The 17,090-nt window shown below is 42.9% G+C and overlaps 1 protein-coding gene across 1 annotated transcript in view; it reads left to right on the top strand.

The window, feature by feature from the left end:
* Window positions 1-17,090, top strand: part of grk3 (G protein-coupled receptor kinase 3) — a 155,376-nt gene that overhangs the window by 117,763 nt on the left and 20,523 nt on the right. The window contains exons 13-15 of the mRNA XM_028601466.1: window positions 445-552; window positions 7,675-7,741; window positions 16,886-16,986. Of these exons, the coding sequence (XP_028457267.1) occupies window positions 445-552; window positions 7,675-7,741; window positions 16,886-16,986 (276 nt within the window). The remainder of the gene's footprint in view (window positions 1-444; window positions 553-7,674; window positions 7,742-16,885; window positions 16,987-17,090) is intronic.

The following is a 17,090-nucleotide window of genomic DNA, read 5'->3' as shown; positions in this document are numbered from 1 at the left end:
AGACTTCAGATACAGTATTAGGGGACCACTAAGGTCTATATAAAAGAGACTTCAGATACAGTATTAGGGGACCACTAAGGTCTATATAAAAGAGACTTCAGATACAGTATTAGGGGACCACTAAGGTCTATATAAAAGAGACTTCAGATACAGTATTAGGGGACCACTACGGTCTATATAAAAGAGACTTCAGATACAGTATTAGGGGACCACTAAGGTCTATATAAAAGAGACTTCAGATACAGTATTAGGGGACCACTAAGGTCTATATAAAAGACTTCAGATACAGTATTAGGGACCACTAAGGTCTATATAAAAGAGACTTCAGATACAGTATTAGGGGACCACTAAGGTCTATATAAAAGAGACTTCAGATACAGTATTAGGGGCCCCTGAAGTAGCGTGTGTGTGTGTGACGTGATGCTCTGCTGGGTTTTGTTCCAGGGGGACCCATGGCTACATGGCCCCGGAGGTTCTTCAGAAGGGGACGGCCTACGACAGCAGTGCCGACTGGTTCTCTTTAGGCTGCATGCTCTTCAAACTCCTCCGAGGGTAACAACCACTCCTCCCGTCTCTTCTTCTTCTTCTTCTTCTTCTGTGCTCTTCACTCATGACTTCCTCTCTGCTTTCAAACCATCCTTTGCCACTCTGAGTTCAACCTTTTTGAATACACTCAGCTGTTGGATGTGTGTTTGATCTTGTGTGTGTGTGTGTGTGTGTGTGTGTGTGTGTGTGTGTGTGTGTGTGTGTGTGTGTATATGTGTGTGCACGAGCCTGTGTGTGTGTGTGTGTGTGTGTGTGTGTGTGTGTGTGTATGTGTGTGCGCAAGCCTTTCTGTGTGTGTGTGTGTGTGCGCGCAAACCTGTGTGTGTGTGTGTGTGTGTGTGTGTGTGTGTGTGTGTGTGTGTGTGTGTGTGTGTGTGTGTGTGTGTGTTTGCAACCTGTGTGTGTGAGCCTGTGTGTGTGTATATGTGTGTGTGTGTGTGTGTGTGTGTGTGTTTGATCTGGAGTGTGTAAATGCCAGAGGTCCGCACCCAGTAGGTCAGGAATCCGGTGAGAGGTAGAAGTGTGTATGTGTGTGTGTGTGAGTGAGTGATGGTCGGCTGAGTGAGAAGAACAAGAAAGAAGAGTGAGTGTGACGCAGATTTCCATTGGTGTGTGTGTGTGTGTGTGTGTGTGTGTGTGTGTGTGTGTGTGTGTGTGTGTGTGTGTGTGTGTGTGTGTGTGTGTGTGTGTGTGTGTGTGTGTGTGTGTGTGTGTGTGTGTGTGTGTGTGAACACTTTGAAGTGGCCGAGCGTGTCGGTCTCTGGCCAAAGCTTGGCAGCTGCAGAGACGGTGCAGTTAGTCTGAACTGTAATCGTGATTACGATCTCAGCTCCTAACGATCACAAAAACAGAGTAATTAGAAATAAAAAGAAACGATCATTTTGCACATTACGTTATGCGAGTAAACTCTTATGATGTGTTCTGGGGGAAATTTCACAGTTTAAGGTGTTTTCACTGTTGATTTGTTTTAACAGTTTCATTGTTATTTTAAGTTCAATAAATGCAACATCTTTCCAGAAGTCAATGGGTAATCGTGTTAAAGCGCCCATATTCTGCTAATTTTCTGGTTCATAATTGTATTTTAAGGTTGTACCAGAATAAGTTTACATGGTTTAATTATCAAGAAAACCCCATATTTTAGTTGTACTGCACATTGCTGCAGCTCCTCTTTTCACCCTGTGTTCAGGTCCCTGTTTTAGCTACAGAGTGAGACCTCTCTTCTTCTGTACTATCTTTGATTGCACTCGCACATGCTCAGTAGCTCAGATCTTAGATCATGTCAGCTAGCTCCATAGACAGTAAAAGAAAGGCTGTTTCTCCGACTTCAGTCAGTTCCAAGTCAGGATCAGCTGGGAGACTTCTTCTAAACCAGGGAGCACATGGAAGTAGTTCTTCTGGAGATGATGGTGAACTAGTGTGTGTTGTAGCAGTGCTTTGCTATTGAGAACGAGGTAGCATGCTAGCGCTAGCATGCTAACGGTTGTGGTTAGCCAGCTCGTTTCGGCTAGTGACCAATATTGACCAAATATTATGGGCCCTATTTTAACGATCTAAGCGTGAAGCGCCTGGTGCAGGTGCGTTTAGGGCGTGTAGGAATCCACTTTTGCTAGTTTGACGGTAGAAAAAAGGCTCCGTAGTGTACTTAGTGTCTTCATTAATCATAGTTGGCAGTATTGAATTGAGACAGATTTATAACCCGTTTATAAACGTCTTGTAGTTGCGTTAAATAGTGGTTATTTTGGATCATTTCTTTCTAATGTGGATTTGGGCACAGATCGACCAGCTCTAAACTAATGAAATTAACTGGACTTTGGGGTCCGGGGTACTATGATCCGGGCCCAGGTACTCCTAATTTAAAAATCCCCCTTACTGCAATAAATTCCATTGTACTTGAGGATATTTTGAATTGTCACCTGCCTCCTGAGTTTTCCAATACATAAATAAAGATGTTTCCACCATGAATTGGTGCATTAAAAATGTATCACAATGCAGTAAATGAAGTGTATGGCACTTAAGATTTCCTGGGGAGGACATGTGTCGGCCCTGGCCGATTATCGGGGCCGATATTTGGCAGTTTGCAGATTATCTGTATCGGTGTTTTATTTGATCGGAAAACCAATACAGTTCATTTTTTATTTATCCGTTTTTTTTTTTTGACTGCATTTTATTACATTTAATGTTTCAGTTTTTTATTTTTTTTAATATCTGCTTAAAGCATTTAAAAAAACTTTTGTGTTGGAGTTTGTAAGATTCCAAATTGTTAATTTTGACTAAAAGAGTAAAAATTTTCCCTTCAGTAAATGCATATCGTTTCCAAATATCGGTTTCATTAACTACTATAAAATCTGGATCAGTATTGTCCTTGAGAAACCAGTATTGGCCGACCCCTCAGTGCAATTCATATAATAGACAGTGTTGGGCTTCCAGAATACTTCCAAAATCTAATACATTGCACATTACTAGTTACTGTGAGAGAGTAATTAGTTATATTACAATCTTACTGTCTCTGAATTGTAATGCTTTACACTACTTTTGCGTTACTTTCACCAAAATAACAGCGGAACAGACTTGGCAGGTAGATTGTGAATTTCACCACCGGATCAATAAATCTCCTCTTTATCCACTTTAATACATCCTAGATTATTCATAATATTTTATATAATTAATATGAATATGCAAAGTAACTAAAGGTAAAAAAATAGAGAAGGAAAATGTACAATAGACAAGTAGGAGAAAATGAAAGTGAAATGACTGATCAGTCTCCCCGAGTTGGTCCAAAAAGTTCCTCAGAACACACCGAAGAGACGAGATAACAGCAGGCGGCGCTAATCTGGATTGTCGCCCAAAAAATGAAAACCAGCAGCTGATTGGACGAACGCGTCACGTGGGGTCTGTTTTCTCCGGAAATTCAAAGCCAGACTTCAGAAAACGATCTCATATTGGACTAAAATAGTTTTTGAAAACATTTTAAGAGAGAAATAGGCCATGCAGTTGCTGAATCTGTCTTCATTTCAGATCAACAAAAATTTTCGTCAGATTTTGAGAGACTCTAGTCACGCTCATTCAGCTCGTCATTTCCGGGTGAGTCCCGACTTCCCTGCCGGCGACTGAACATGTCATGTCGGCCAAAACGGGAACAGACTCGAGTCACCGACCTTGATATCGGGGGTCAGAGCCTTAAAGGGGAGACTCGTGGGTATCTAAAGAATCCATTTTCATTCAGATATCTTGAGTTGAAAGGGTATCTTGAGTTTGAAAATGGCCATGCCAGTCTTTTCCTCGCCAAAATATTTATTTATTTATTTATTTTCAAGGATAACCCCTTGAGATGCACCATCTCGTTTTCGAGGGGGTCCTTTAAGATACAAAAGAAACCAACATCAAGATGGAGAATCATAATTAAAGTAAATACAGCACAAGACAATAAATAAATACAACAACTTTCACATTCATATACACGCACTCCCTAACAATGCTCCCACAAACCTAATCCCTTCCCTTTAGCCCATACCATAATCAAAGTCAATCAGTGAGCCATCTGCGAAAATGCAAATACAGAAACAAAGTATAAATATATGTATGCACTTCACTATTGCATGCAGGTACATAACTGCAAACATGTACAGTATATTAGAAAAGACAAAAAAAATATATATCTTTTATATGACTCATTATCCAGACAACTCGACATGCGTCTGCAGAATCAATTTGATCTGTACATGTTCCAGGCTTTTAAGCCTTATCTCCTTAAAAAAAAAAAAAGTTCTCAGTTTGCCTCTTTCAACAGTTCAGACTTTGATTTATTGATTAACATCCTTTCCCGGTCTTCAGCGGTGCATTCTGAAGTCTTTTTGGCTCCGGCTGAACAATTAGACGAAGATGTAGTTTGTGGAAGATGTAGCTTACCCCCCATTAAGCCTGCCAGTTGTCATTTGATCACTCTCGCTAAGTGGAGTGCAGCGCTCTTTGCATCTCGGGCCAGAAACACCATTCTGCCTCGTAGATACGTTTGGCTCGATCTGCTCGCTCCTCTGCTGGATCTAAATGTGCTGGGTGTGTGAAAATCTCTACAGCATGAAACTCCTTCAGCTCCCTTGGGCTACATTTGCATTGCTACTTTTTTTTTTTTTTTTTTTTTTTTGAAATTTTTGAGCCAAAAGTGATCTCCATGCACACGTGTTTTTAGCTGCAGTAGAAGAACTAATCTCCGTTTAAAATTACACTGCCAAACCCAAAAATCTCCTCAACATCCTGGTATACTGGGCATAAACAAGAGGCAGTGTGGAGACTCCACCCACTGCTGGTAGTTGCCATGGTAACGTTAGTAGCTTTAAGTCTCAGAAAACGAGACGTTGTGACCGATAAGAGCCAATCAGGATGGAGGGTGAATGAGAGGGGGAAACGCCAGAGCAGGGGGAATGAGAGGGGGAAACACCAGAGCAGGGGGAATGAGAGGGGAAACACCAGAGCAGGGAGAATGAGAGGGGGAAACACCAGAGCAGGGGGAATGAGAGGGGTAAACACCAGAGCAGGGGGAATGAGAGGGGTAAACACCAGAGCAGGGGGAATGAGAGGGGGAAACGCCAGAGCAGGGGGAATGAGAGGGGTTAAACCATTTATATTTTATTTGTCTTAGTATGCATTAGTCTCTATATCCACTTTTTTAAGTCTAATCCACTTTTTTTGTCTGTTTTTGTCTGTTGTTTTTCAATCTCTGTACAGTTTATGTTTGAAAGGTGCTACGTATAAATACAGCTGATTGATTGATTGATTGATTGATTGATTGATTGGTAAAGATCTGAGGCTCAAATCATAGCTATCCGGTTTTAAAGGTTTAAATAGTCGGCACTCGAACCTGCGTGCGGGTAAGGTCTGCGTCAGCTCCATTACTATTTCTTTTTTTATTGCATGTAATATTTCCGAGCGTGCTGCTTCAGTTTGAAGTGTGGTTTTCTTGAAAGGTGTGATTGGCAGCGTGTCTGATTTATTCTTGCTCTCCTTCCTGACCTACTCTTGGCCTCTCGTTTCTTCTTTCAAGTGTTGGAATGTGACTACGTAAATCTACTCAAGGACTGTCCTTAAGTACTTGAGTATTTTGTTTTCATGCTTCTTTATGCTTCCACTCTACGTCTCCGAGGGAAATATTGCACTTTTTGTACCGTGCTACGTTCATCTGACAGCTTCAGTTTCTTTACAGGTTCAGGTATTTGCACACAAAGAGAGTAGAGTATTTCTATAATGTGGTATTAGTTACTCTTACTGAAGTAAAGGGTCTGGGAATATCTGCAAAGATGAATCGATGAGTTAGTCAATAAAAGCTATTTAATGTGCTACCCTTAATGAATCGCTGTTCATACGTCAGAGTTTAGAACAATATCAAATCCATTCATATCCATATCAAATTAATTCAGAAATGGCAGGGCAAGGGAATCATTTATCCAAAAAGGCTTTCAGGATTTGCATCAAGTTAGGTAACATTAAACTACTCACTGTGAGAGCCCAGTTCAGACCAAAGATTCTGGACAAGACTAGTTGAAACTTGACCGATGCTTTTCTGACCACTTCCTTCCTAACTCCCGACTTCCAGGCTTTTTTTTTGTAGCTGAATATATCTTTTTGTCTTTTTATCATTTGTTGTATGAAATTACATAATCTCGCATTGCCAGACTTTCGTCCACAGCGCTGCAGAGGAAGGGCATTTCTTTAAACCAATCACAATCATCTTGTGGGCGGGGCTAAGCTCCTCTGCTAAACAGTCTCAGGAAGGAACTTGTTTTGGTGGAACATGTTGACGTTCAAAAGTAGTTTTAGTCGTGCAACAGAAAACTCAGATTGGACAGATAGTCTAGCTAGCTTTCTGGCAGCATTGGAGTAATCCCGGAAGTGTAACGTCGTGGGTATAGACAAAAATTTCTAGTGATGAATCGGCGAAAACACATTTTATTTCTCTGATTCCCGGCTTAGTCCTAGGCGCTCCCTAGCTCCCTCCATCGTACAGGCTTGCAGCCGCACGCTGAGCCTCCCTTAACAGTTTGTAACAGAAATAAAATGGATTATGGATCATTTTATTGCAGCAGACTGGACCAGCTGACTTCTCTATTGGCTGTAGAAACAGGAGAAGTCTCTTACGTTGTAAAACCAGCCTCTGGAGACTGGACCAGCTGACTTCTCTATTGGCTGTAGAAACAGGAGACGTCTCCTACGTTGTAAAACCAGCCTCTGGAGACTCGACCAGCTGACTTCTCTATTGGCTGTAGAAACAGGAGACGTCTCCTACGTTGTAAAACCAGCCTCTGGAGACTCGACCAGCTGACTTCTCTTTTGGCTGTAGAAACAGGAGACGTCTCTTACGTTGTAAAACCAGCGTCTGGAGACTCGACCAGCTGACTTCTCTTTTGGCTGTAGAAACAGGAGACGTCTCTTACGTTGTAAAACCAGCGTCTGGAGACTCGACCAGCTGACTTCTCTTTTGGCTGTAGAAACAGGAGAAGTCTCTTACGTTGTAAAACCAGCCTCTGGAGACTCAACCAGCTGACTTCTCTATTGGCTGTAGAAACAGGAGATGTCTCTTACGTTGTAAAACCAGCCTCTGGAGACAGGACCAGCTGACTCCTCTATTGGCTGTAGAAACAGGAGACATCTCTTACGTTGTAAAACCAGCGTCTGGAGACTGGACCAGCTGACTTCTCTATTGGCTGTAGAAACAGGAGACATCTCTTACGTTCTAAAACCTGCCTCCGTGGCTGTGTCTCTCGTGGTGAATCTTTGGTCTGAACTGGGCCACGAAGCAAACGGTAATAATCGGTTTGAGTAAAGCTTCTCTGATGTCAGCATTGTTAAATATGAATATTGTTATAGTTTCTTCTCTCCTCTGTGACAGTAAACTGAATATATTTGAGTTGTGGACAAAACAAGACATTTGAGGACCTCATCTTTGGCTTTTGAGAAACGCTGATCCACTTTCTGACTTTTTAGATAGTAAATAATCAACAGTTTAATCGGCAGTAGAAAATAATCGTTAGCGGCAGCCTTAGATCTGAGTCCCTTCTCCGTCACGGCTTTTTTCCCCCCAGTGATCTCAGTCAGTTTGTCAGCATCTTTATTTTTTCTTTGTCTTTCTCTCTCCAGGCACAGTCCTTTCAGACAGCACAAGACCAAAGACAAACATGAGATTGACCGCATGACGCTCACCATGGTAAGACACTTCTTCATGTTTCCTTTAGGGCGCACGTGATGACAGATGCACATGTAGATCAAGAGGTCTTTGTGTAAACTGTAGAAAACTGTAAAAGCACATATGATTCTTTACTTAACCCTAAACACATGGGATTGGTCCTTGTTTGCCTACCCAGTAATACCAAATGCACACAGATGTGTATATCCCTATGCATACTGAGCTGTGTGTGAACACATCCCTGACGCACGCCAAGTCAAAGGCGTTGGATCTACCTGTGTGAGTTTCCAAATGTGTTGAATAGAGCTGCAAAGATTAATAAATTTTAGTTCTGTTTAACCAGAAACCGCTCTGAGTTGGCTAGCGCTAAACCCACCAGACTCCATTTAAATAAACAGTACTTTTAGCGTGTATAGAGTCAATGTATTTTCACATGTAAATTAGTAAACTGTGTTTATTTCAACCAAAACTAGAGTTGTGATGGTTAGAAAAGCAGAAAGATGACCCAAAACAGCTTTTTTCATAGTTTTTTGTTTCGGTCAACTTTGACTGAAGTGTATTTTAAGTTTTATCTTAAGTTTGTTTACTATTTACTTGGAGTCTGGTGGGTTTAGCAAATGCAATTTTGTGGATTTTTTGTTTAAAATGACAGTAAACTGAATATCTTTTGAGTTGTGGACAAAACAGGACATTTGAGGACGTCATCTTGCGCTTTTGGGAAACACTGATCCATATTTTTTCACCATTTTATGACATTTTAGAGACCAAAACAACTAATCCATTAAGGGAGAAAATAATCGACAATGAAAATAATCGTTAGTTGCAGCCCCAGTGTCGACATCGTTTCTCCCACCTGACCGATACAAGTCTTTTTTGTTTTTTGGGTCATCTTTTACTCTCTCTGCCCAGCACCCAGCTGTGTGTTTACTTTGCTGTGTCATAGGAAGACGCAGGAGACGAGGCATCTGACAGAAACTCGGCTTAGATCAACTGAGCCAGGAAAGTTAAATTACACCCCCACGGGTCAAATGGATTTAAAGCCACATTCAGCACAGATTTACTCGGAGAGTCGGGGATCTGTGGTTAAAGGAAAAACAAAGAAAATACGGAAGCTTAAAAATGCAGCCGGCGTTACAGTTTCATCTGGTTTAAATCCATGTATTTTTAATTAAATTTAAAGTCATCCACCCCCACACTTCCACTCCAAAATGGGTTTGAGCTTCACTGTGCAGAATGTTTGTTTTTCATCTGCTGAAGAAAGTAGGGCTGGAGTCAACCAGAGAAAAACTTGGCCGACTGAAATTCCACCTTCTCTTCAACCCATCGATTGGTCAACTCGGGATTAGTCTCGCATTGACAGACCTTCCTCCACAGCGCTGCGGAGGAGGGTCTGGCTAGTCGACACACAGCATTCCCGGACGGGAGAAAAATGTGCTCTGGTTTATTGGCGTTTCTTTAAACCGATCACAATCGTCTTGAGCAACGGTGCCGCTTCCAAAAAAGCCTCGGGAAGGAGTAGGGTCGGACATCGTTTGGATTTTAACAATTCTGATTCCAACTCCGATTCTTCCTTCCGGTTCTCATCGATTCTTGATTTCGATTCTTTGCGGGGTGGAGTTGAAACGGCTCACGTGCTTATTTCACAAATAAGAGGAAAGTTTTATTTTGATCCAGTGGTGGTTTGCAGTTTGACGCGGCTATTTCAACCTAAAATAAAGCCACGCTAGAGCTCCACTTACTGTGCTCCAAGGCTGCAACACAACAAGCACCTGGCCGCTACGGGAAAACCAAAACTTGCGTATGTTGAATTTGGATCCGATGATCGGAATTTGAAACAAAATCCTCTAAACGATTCCAAGTAGGAATTGGTTCTCGATGCCCAACCCTAGGAAGGAACTTGTTTTGGTGGAACATGTGTAACGTTCAAAAGTTGTTTTAGTCGTGCAACAGAAAACTCAGATTAGACAGATAGTCTAGCTAGCTGTCTGGATTTACCCTGCAGAGATATGAGGAGCAGTTAACCACAGTCCTCACAGATCCACCCGAGGTTAGAACCCCAACACAGAGACAGAGGAAGGGGACGGACATCCAGCCGAAAATGTCGGACATCTGGAGTAATTTCCGACCGGAGCAATCCCAGAAGTGAAACGTTGATATAGACTATCTTTGGATAAACTTAATCGGCCACAGTGTACTGACTGCACTCTGCCTGGTAGCACTGTGTGTCCATCAATGCGTGTTTTCCTGATAGCAGTAGCACATTTCAGCAACAAGGCAATTCAAAGTGCTTTGCATTAAACAGTTAAAAAAAAAGAAAAAGAAAGAGCAGTTAAAACAATTAAGAACATCGGTCAAAGAGAAAATAAAATAGAATAGAACTGAAGAAGAAGGTAGAATAGAAATAAAGAATTAAATAGAATAAGACAGGTATGAAATATAAGAACAATAAGTGTAGTTCTACAGACTGAAGAAAAAACATCTTTGTTTGGTACAGATCCTCGTGAAGAATGACACTTTAAAGATCCAGGACTTAGCCATTTACCATTTTGACAACTTCTCAGTCCCTCCTCCCCCCTTTCCGCTAAAGCCCGAAACGGTCTCCTAAGCCCCTCCCCCACAAGGGAGAATGAATGCGTGTGCATGAGCAGTGATTGACACGCAGTTAGACACGCCCCCCTGGTCCTGATTGGTGCATCTGAATAGGGAGCTGTGGATTTTTGCAAATCTCACTCCAGGCTGAAGGTGGAGCCAGAGGAGCTGGATTTATTTTTAATGACCTGCTTCATGTAGTTCTACTGGAACATAGGGGCAGTTTCAGCAGATATGACAGAAAGGTAGTTTTATAAGTCTTACCTACTGCATCTTTAAAGGGATACTCCACCGTTTGTTGAAATAGGTCTTATCACGGTCTACCCTGGCTGTAGATAGGTGGGCCAACGCATTTCTTTGTCTCAGTGCAAGTAATTAGGTTGTTTTTTTGTCTTTTGTTGGCTCACTTTTACTCACAACATGCTAACCGGCAACATAGAATTCCATTCACTACGCTAAGCTAACTAGCGGCGGCGCTTTTTTTTAAATTTGATTTATTAGACAGTAACAGAAATAAATGCATAACAAGATGCCATCACAGTGACATTGCATATTTAACAGAACTGTCGAGGATAACACAAGAAAGTTACAAACTTATTTCCATTGTGGTCCTCGTTGTACTCTGATAAAATGTCCAGGCAAGCTACAGCTGACTGAAAGGTACCTTGTGTACACTCAACCACATCCAAATACAAAATAAATACAAATATATAAATAAAAACATATATATATATATATATATACTGTAATAATAAATAGTCATCTAATTAGCATTTAACAACCATTCACCACATGCTCGATTAAAACAAACGGTGTTGCACCGGACTAAAACAATGCATGCACAAAAAATGCGTTGGCCCACCTATCTACAGCTAGAGGAGACCCCACCTATCTACAGCTAGAGGAGACCCCACCTATCTACAGCTAGGGGAGACCCCACCTATCTACAGCTAGGGGAGACCCCACCTATCTACAGCTAGAGGAGACCCCACCTATCTACAGCTAGAGGAGACCCCACCTATCTACAGCTAGGGGAGACCCCACCTATCTACAGCTAGAGGAGACCCCACCTATCTACAGCTAGAGGAGACCCCACCTATCTACAGCTAGGGGAGACCCCACCTATCTACAGCTAGAGGAGACCCCACCTATCTACAGCTAGGGGAGACCCCACCTATCTACAGCTAGAGGAGACCCCACCTATCTACAGCTAGGGGAGACCCCACCTATCTACAGCTAGAGGAGACTCCACCTATCTACAGCTAGAGGAGACCCCACCTATCTACAGCTAGAGGAGACTCCACCTATCTACAGCTAGAGGAGACCCCACCTATCTACAGCTAGAGGAGACCCCACCTATCTCCAGCTAGGGGAGACTCCACCTATCTACAGCTAGGGGAGACCCCACCTATCTACAGCTAGAGGAGACTCCACCTATCTACAGCTAGAGGAGACCCCACCTATCTACAGCTAGGGGAGACCCCACCTATCTACAGCTAGGGGAGACCCCACCTATCTCCAGCTAGGGGAGACTCCACCTATCTACAGCTAGGGGAGACCCCACCTATCTACAGCTAGAGGAGACCCCACCTATCTACAGCTAGAGGAGACCCCACCTATTTCAACAAACGGTGGCGTATCCCTTTAATCATTTTCATTCTTTTTATTATTTTTCACTGAAAATGAGAACAATGATACAAAAATGATCATTCCCTCCAATGCTGTGAATCATATCCCAATCACAATTACCAGTCAAAGAATCCCAATGAGAGATTTCCCTGATATGGTGCAGCCCTGGTGTTGAGCCGGCCATTGTCTGTCAGAGGAATATACTGCCGAGGCTTTTGATCTCATGGGTCAGATTGAGCAAACAGCCGGCATGAATGGTGTCCATTGAGCCCACCCGGTGGTGACATATCTGCTCTCACCCACTCCTCCCCCCCCCCCCGAGCGCTGCGAAGGCGTCGCGTTGCGTTTGAGCTCTGACACGATTACAGTGACAAACTGCGGAGTGAGTCTTCATCGGCGCAGCTTTGCTCCTCTTCACTCCAAATGGCTGTGTCCGTTTGTGTGTTTTGTCGGGACGTGAAGCAAGTGAGAAGGGTAGCTGCTCTCTCGGTCTCTGTCACACACACACACACACACACATACATACATACAGGTACACACACACACTGGTACACACACATACAGGTACACACACGTACACATATCCACAAACACACACACACACACATACAGGTACACACAGGCACACACACCTACACATACACACATGTACACGTATACACACACACACACACAGAAAGTAGGATCTTTCAAATCACAATAAATCAAGATAAAGATTTTACATTTTTGTACACATATACACAAACACACACACACACAGGTACACACACATACAGATACACACATGTACAGGTATACACAAACACGCACAGACACAGGTACATACAGATACACACATATACACAAACGCACACAGACACAGGTACACACATGTACACAAACACACACACACACAAATACACAAACACATACATGTGTACATATACGTACACACACACACACACAGAAAGTATGATCTTTCAAATCACAATAAATCAAGATAAAGATTTTAATCCAGCCATTTATTTTGGTTTATCCCTTAAATCCGTGTGTGTGTGTGTGTGTGTGTGTGTGTGTGTGTGTGTGTGTGTGTGTGTGTGTGTGTGTGTGTGTGTGTGTGTGTGTGTGTGTGTGTGTTAGAGAGTGAGAGAGTGAGAGAGAGGGGAATAGGCTGTGGTTCGGCCCCGACCGGGCTAAAAATACTGCCCTATATGTCTCTGTGTTTATTAAACATGATGAATGGTCTCATTACATAAACACGATGGAAGCAGACGGCAGTGAAAAGAAAAAGAAAAGGGGCTGAGAACAGGAAGAGGTGGATGGAAGGAGGGATGGAGCAGATCCCGATAGATGGCTCGGCTCCACGAAGCAGAACGCAAAGGCCCGTCAGCAGAAAACCAAAAGGGGGGAGGCTGACTGTACACTTGTCTTATATTATATAGGAGAGGTTTTCATAATGGGGGGAGAGAGAGTTTAAAGGTGCATTGTTGTTAAAAAAGGTGAGATTTCCATGTCTTGATATTGAGAGAGGGAGGGAGGGAGGGAGAGAGAGAGACAGAGAGGGAGAGGGAGAGAGACAGGGAGAGGGAGAGAGAGAGACAGAGGGAGAGAGACGGAGAGGGAGACAGAGAGAGGGAAGGGGAGAGAGAGAGACAGAGAGAGACACGGAGACATACAGGGAGAGACAGAGGGAGAGAGAGAGAGAGAGAGACGGAGAGAGAGAGAGAGAGAGGGGGAGAGAGAGAGAGAGAGACGGAGAGAGGGAGAGAGAGAAAGATAGAGGGGGAGAGAGAGGGAGAGAGAGAGACAGACAGACAGAGAGAGAGGGGGAGAGAGAGGGAGAGAGAGAGGAAGGGAAGAGAGAGAGGGAGAGAGAGACAGACAGAGAGAGAGATAGAGGGGGAGAGAGAGGGAGAGAGAGAGGAAGGGGAAGAGAGAGAGGGAGAGAGAGACAGACAGAGAGAGAGAGAGAGGGGGGAGAGAGGGAGAGAGAGAGGAAGGGGAAGAGAGAGAGAGGGAGAGAGAGAGATAGAGGGGGAGAGAGAGGGAGAGAGAGAGAGAGAAAGAGAGGTAAGATTCGCTTCAGAACTCAAACCTATGGCGCCATTTTGTTGCTACCTAGCCATCACCTCCCGTTAGCATCCCATTGACTCCCATTCATTCTGACGTCACTTTCACAGAGAATAACTTTACATCTGAAGCGTTTAAAGACTCTATTTTTCCGTTGTTTATTTCTACGTAACTAACGTAGCCATAACTAACTACACACACTGTAACCTACACAGTCTCCGTAGCGTGAGGAATCCACAACAGTAACGATGCAACACCAGCACATACAAAATGTATCTGAGTAAAAGTATTTCATTCATCGAAAATATGTACTCGAGTAAAAGTGGAGTAGAGTACAGATACAGCCTTTTAGTACTTAAGTAGAGCAGTGAAGTAGTTCTACTTCGTTACTATACAGCTCTGAATAACAGAAGATGGAAATTATTTCCAAAACGTTGGAGCTATCTGTGATTGTTTGATTGCTAACGATTGCTGCCATTCAAGTGACAGCCTTCGTTGTTTGATTGCTAACTTGTAGCTAGCAGTCATTTCAAAAACGTATAACGTTAGCATCTTGGAGGCTACTTGTCGCAAAGTGACGCGTGCACAGCTCTATTATATAATCTGCGCTCGACTCACATCGGGCGGTGACACTTTGTCCCCGATCTAATGATTGTAGTCGGACTTCTTCAGCTCTAAGTTTTGTCTAATAATGAGAGTTATTCATGTATTATCTGCTCTAGCGTTTCCAACGTTTTAGACCCAGATTTGGTGATAACGGTCCCAAATGATGTGAAAAAGAGACTCAAAAGGGACACAAACCGACTACAGAGAGACGCCAAATGACCACAGGGACCCAAAACAAGACTTATCCCTCCTGTTGTCCTCGGGTCGAGTCTGACGCCTTTTTTAAGAAGTTTTCTATATCAGAAATTAGGGTTTCTTTCAACAAAAATGCCCAAAAATAACATGGATGGTTCAACGCAGCGCTCTTCGGCAATTAAAAGGTTTAAAAAAATAAATTATAAAAACGTCAAAGAATGTCGACCTGAAATGACATGAAAGTGACAAAAGGGCCAAAAACATTGAAAAAGGCATTGAAAGCATAGAAAACAGTTTTGAAAAAAAGCGTCAAACAAGGCACTAACAATGTTTAAAAGCGATTTAAAAAAGAAAAAAAAATGTTGAAAAAAGTGTAGAAAAAATTTGAAAAACGTGTTGATATTGAAGACAACACAAGGGTTAAAGGAAAGACACAACACGACTACAAAGCGACGCAAGATCCCACAGAGACCTAAAATGTCACATTTTCTTGAACCCCACACACACATACACACACACCAAATCCACACACCTAAGTCTTCCACAGAGCTAGCAGAGTGATGTCATGAAGTGGCGATACGTATGACACGCCAATTCATATGCCGTTTTTGCGTGTTATCAAGACGCATACTCTCTTTTCAGCGTGTTTTTCTACGCCGTTCGGCCGCCATTGACCTACGTTACGTAGCGAGTGGTATGAAAGGATGGAAGTCCGTGGAGGGGTAAAACACAGGACTTACTCCCAGGAGAGCCGGGATCGCGTCCCGCTTGTGGTGTTTTTCAACCTTTTTTTGTTTTTTTTGGGGTCATTTTTGCTCTTTAAGCCTTGCCCAATGTTTTCTTTCCTAAAAATATTTCATAATCATTTCCCAATCGCAGTCAAAAATACTCGCAATTAGATATTATTCTCATATCATGCAGCCCTAATATATATACAGTACATAATATATATATATATATATATATATATATATATATATATATATATATATATATATATATATAAAGTTCATAAGCCTCTAGGGCAGAGGTGTTAAACTCAATTTCCCAGAGGGCCACACTGGAAACTAAGAATCGCATCAAGGGCCAGACATGTTTAGTTTATTCACATGCTTTTATTTTCATTGAAAAAGTCAAGGATCTTTTACTGGATTATTGCATGTCTCACATAGCCTTCTCACTTACAGTTTGGTCCACATAAAGCCCCCCAAAAAAGTAACTTAGCCATCAAAGAAAAAAGTGGAAATTTTTTTTGTTGAAAAAAGCGACAAAAAGTGGCAAAAAATCGAAAAAAGGCACCGAAAGCGTCTGCAAAAGTGACAAAAACTAGGCGGGCCAAAATGTATCGTGAACCTAAATTATAAATCCAGTTTATCAGCGCCGTTCGGCCGTCATTGACCTACATTACGTGTGGATTTTTGCCGTAGCAATTAGTATGAAAGAAATGAAGTCCGTGGAGGGGTTAAACACAGGACTTACACCCAGGAGAGCCGGGATCGCGTCCCTCTTGTGGCGTTTTTCAACCTTTTTTTTTTTTTTTTTTTTTGGGGGTTAATTTTTGCTCTTTTAAAGCCTTCCCCAATGTTTTCTTTCCTAAACCCAACCTTTTATTGTTTTTCTAAGCATGTTACTAAAGCCTTTCCCAATGTTCTTTTCCTAAACCCGCGCGTGTGTGACGTTGTTCTCGCGATAGTACGGCACGTTCTCGCGATAAGACGGTGTGTATGTTTACATCCGCTGTATAACAGCGTAGACATACACGTGGATAGCTCAAAATGCGTCCAGATAACACGCCACTTGGCTTTAGGAAAGTGCCGTGTATGTTTACGCAAAGTCATGATGTCATGTTGGAGCTGTTGAAAACCCTGATCAGATCTGGTTTCATTTGTGTCTGTGTCCGACTGACTGAAAGCTCCTGTACTACAGCAAGACGTACGGATGATGCCTGTCGTTTTTCAAACAGCCCATTCTCACTTTCACTCTCCCTCCTCTCTGTTTCCTCCCTCCATCCCTCCCTCCCTCCCTCCCTTCTGTTTCCTCCCTCCCTCCCTCCCTCCCTTCTGTTTCCTCCCTCCCTCCCTCCCTTTTCCCTCGCAGAATGTGGAGCTGCCGGACTCGTTCACCGCGGAGCTCAAAGACCTGCTGGAGGGGCTGCTGCAGAGAGACGTATCCAAGAGGCTCGGCTGTCAGGGCCGAGGGTACGACAACATGACAACACACGCACACACACGCACACACACGCACACACACACACACACACACACACACACACACAGGTTTGTGGCACTATCTCTGTGGGGAC

Source organism: Perca flavescens, chromosome 16 (assembly GCF_004354835.1).
Source record: "Perca flavescens isolate YP-PL-M2 chromosome 16, PFLA_1.0, whole genome shotgun sequence".
In the NCBI taxonomy this organism is placed as follows: domain Eukaryota; kingdom Metazoa; phylum Chordata; class Actinopteri; order Perciformes; family Percidae; genus Perca; species Perca flavescens.
This window is presented reverse-complemented; position numbering and strand designations above follow the sequence as displayed.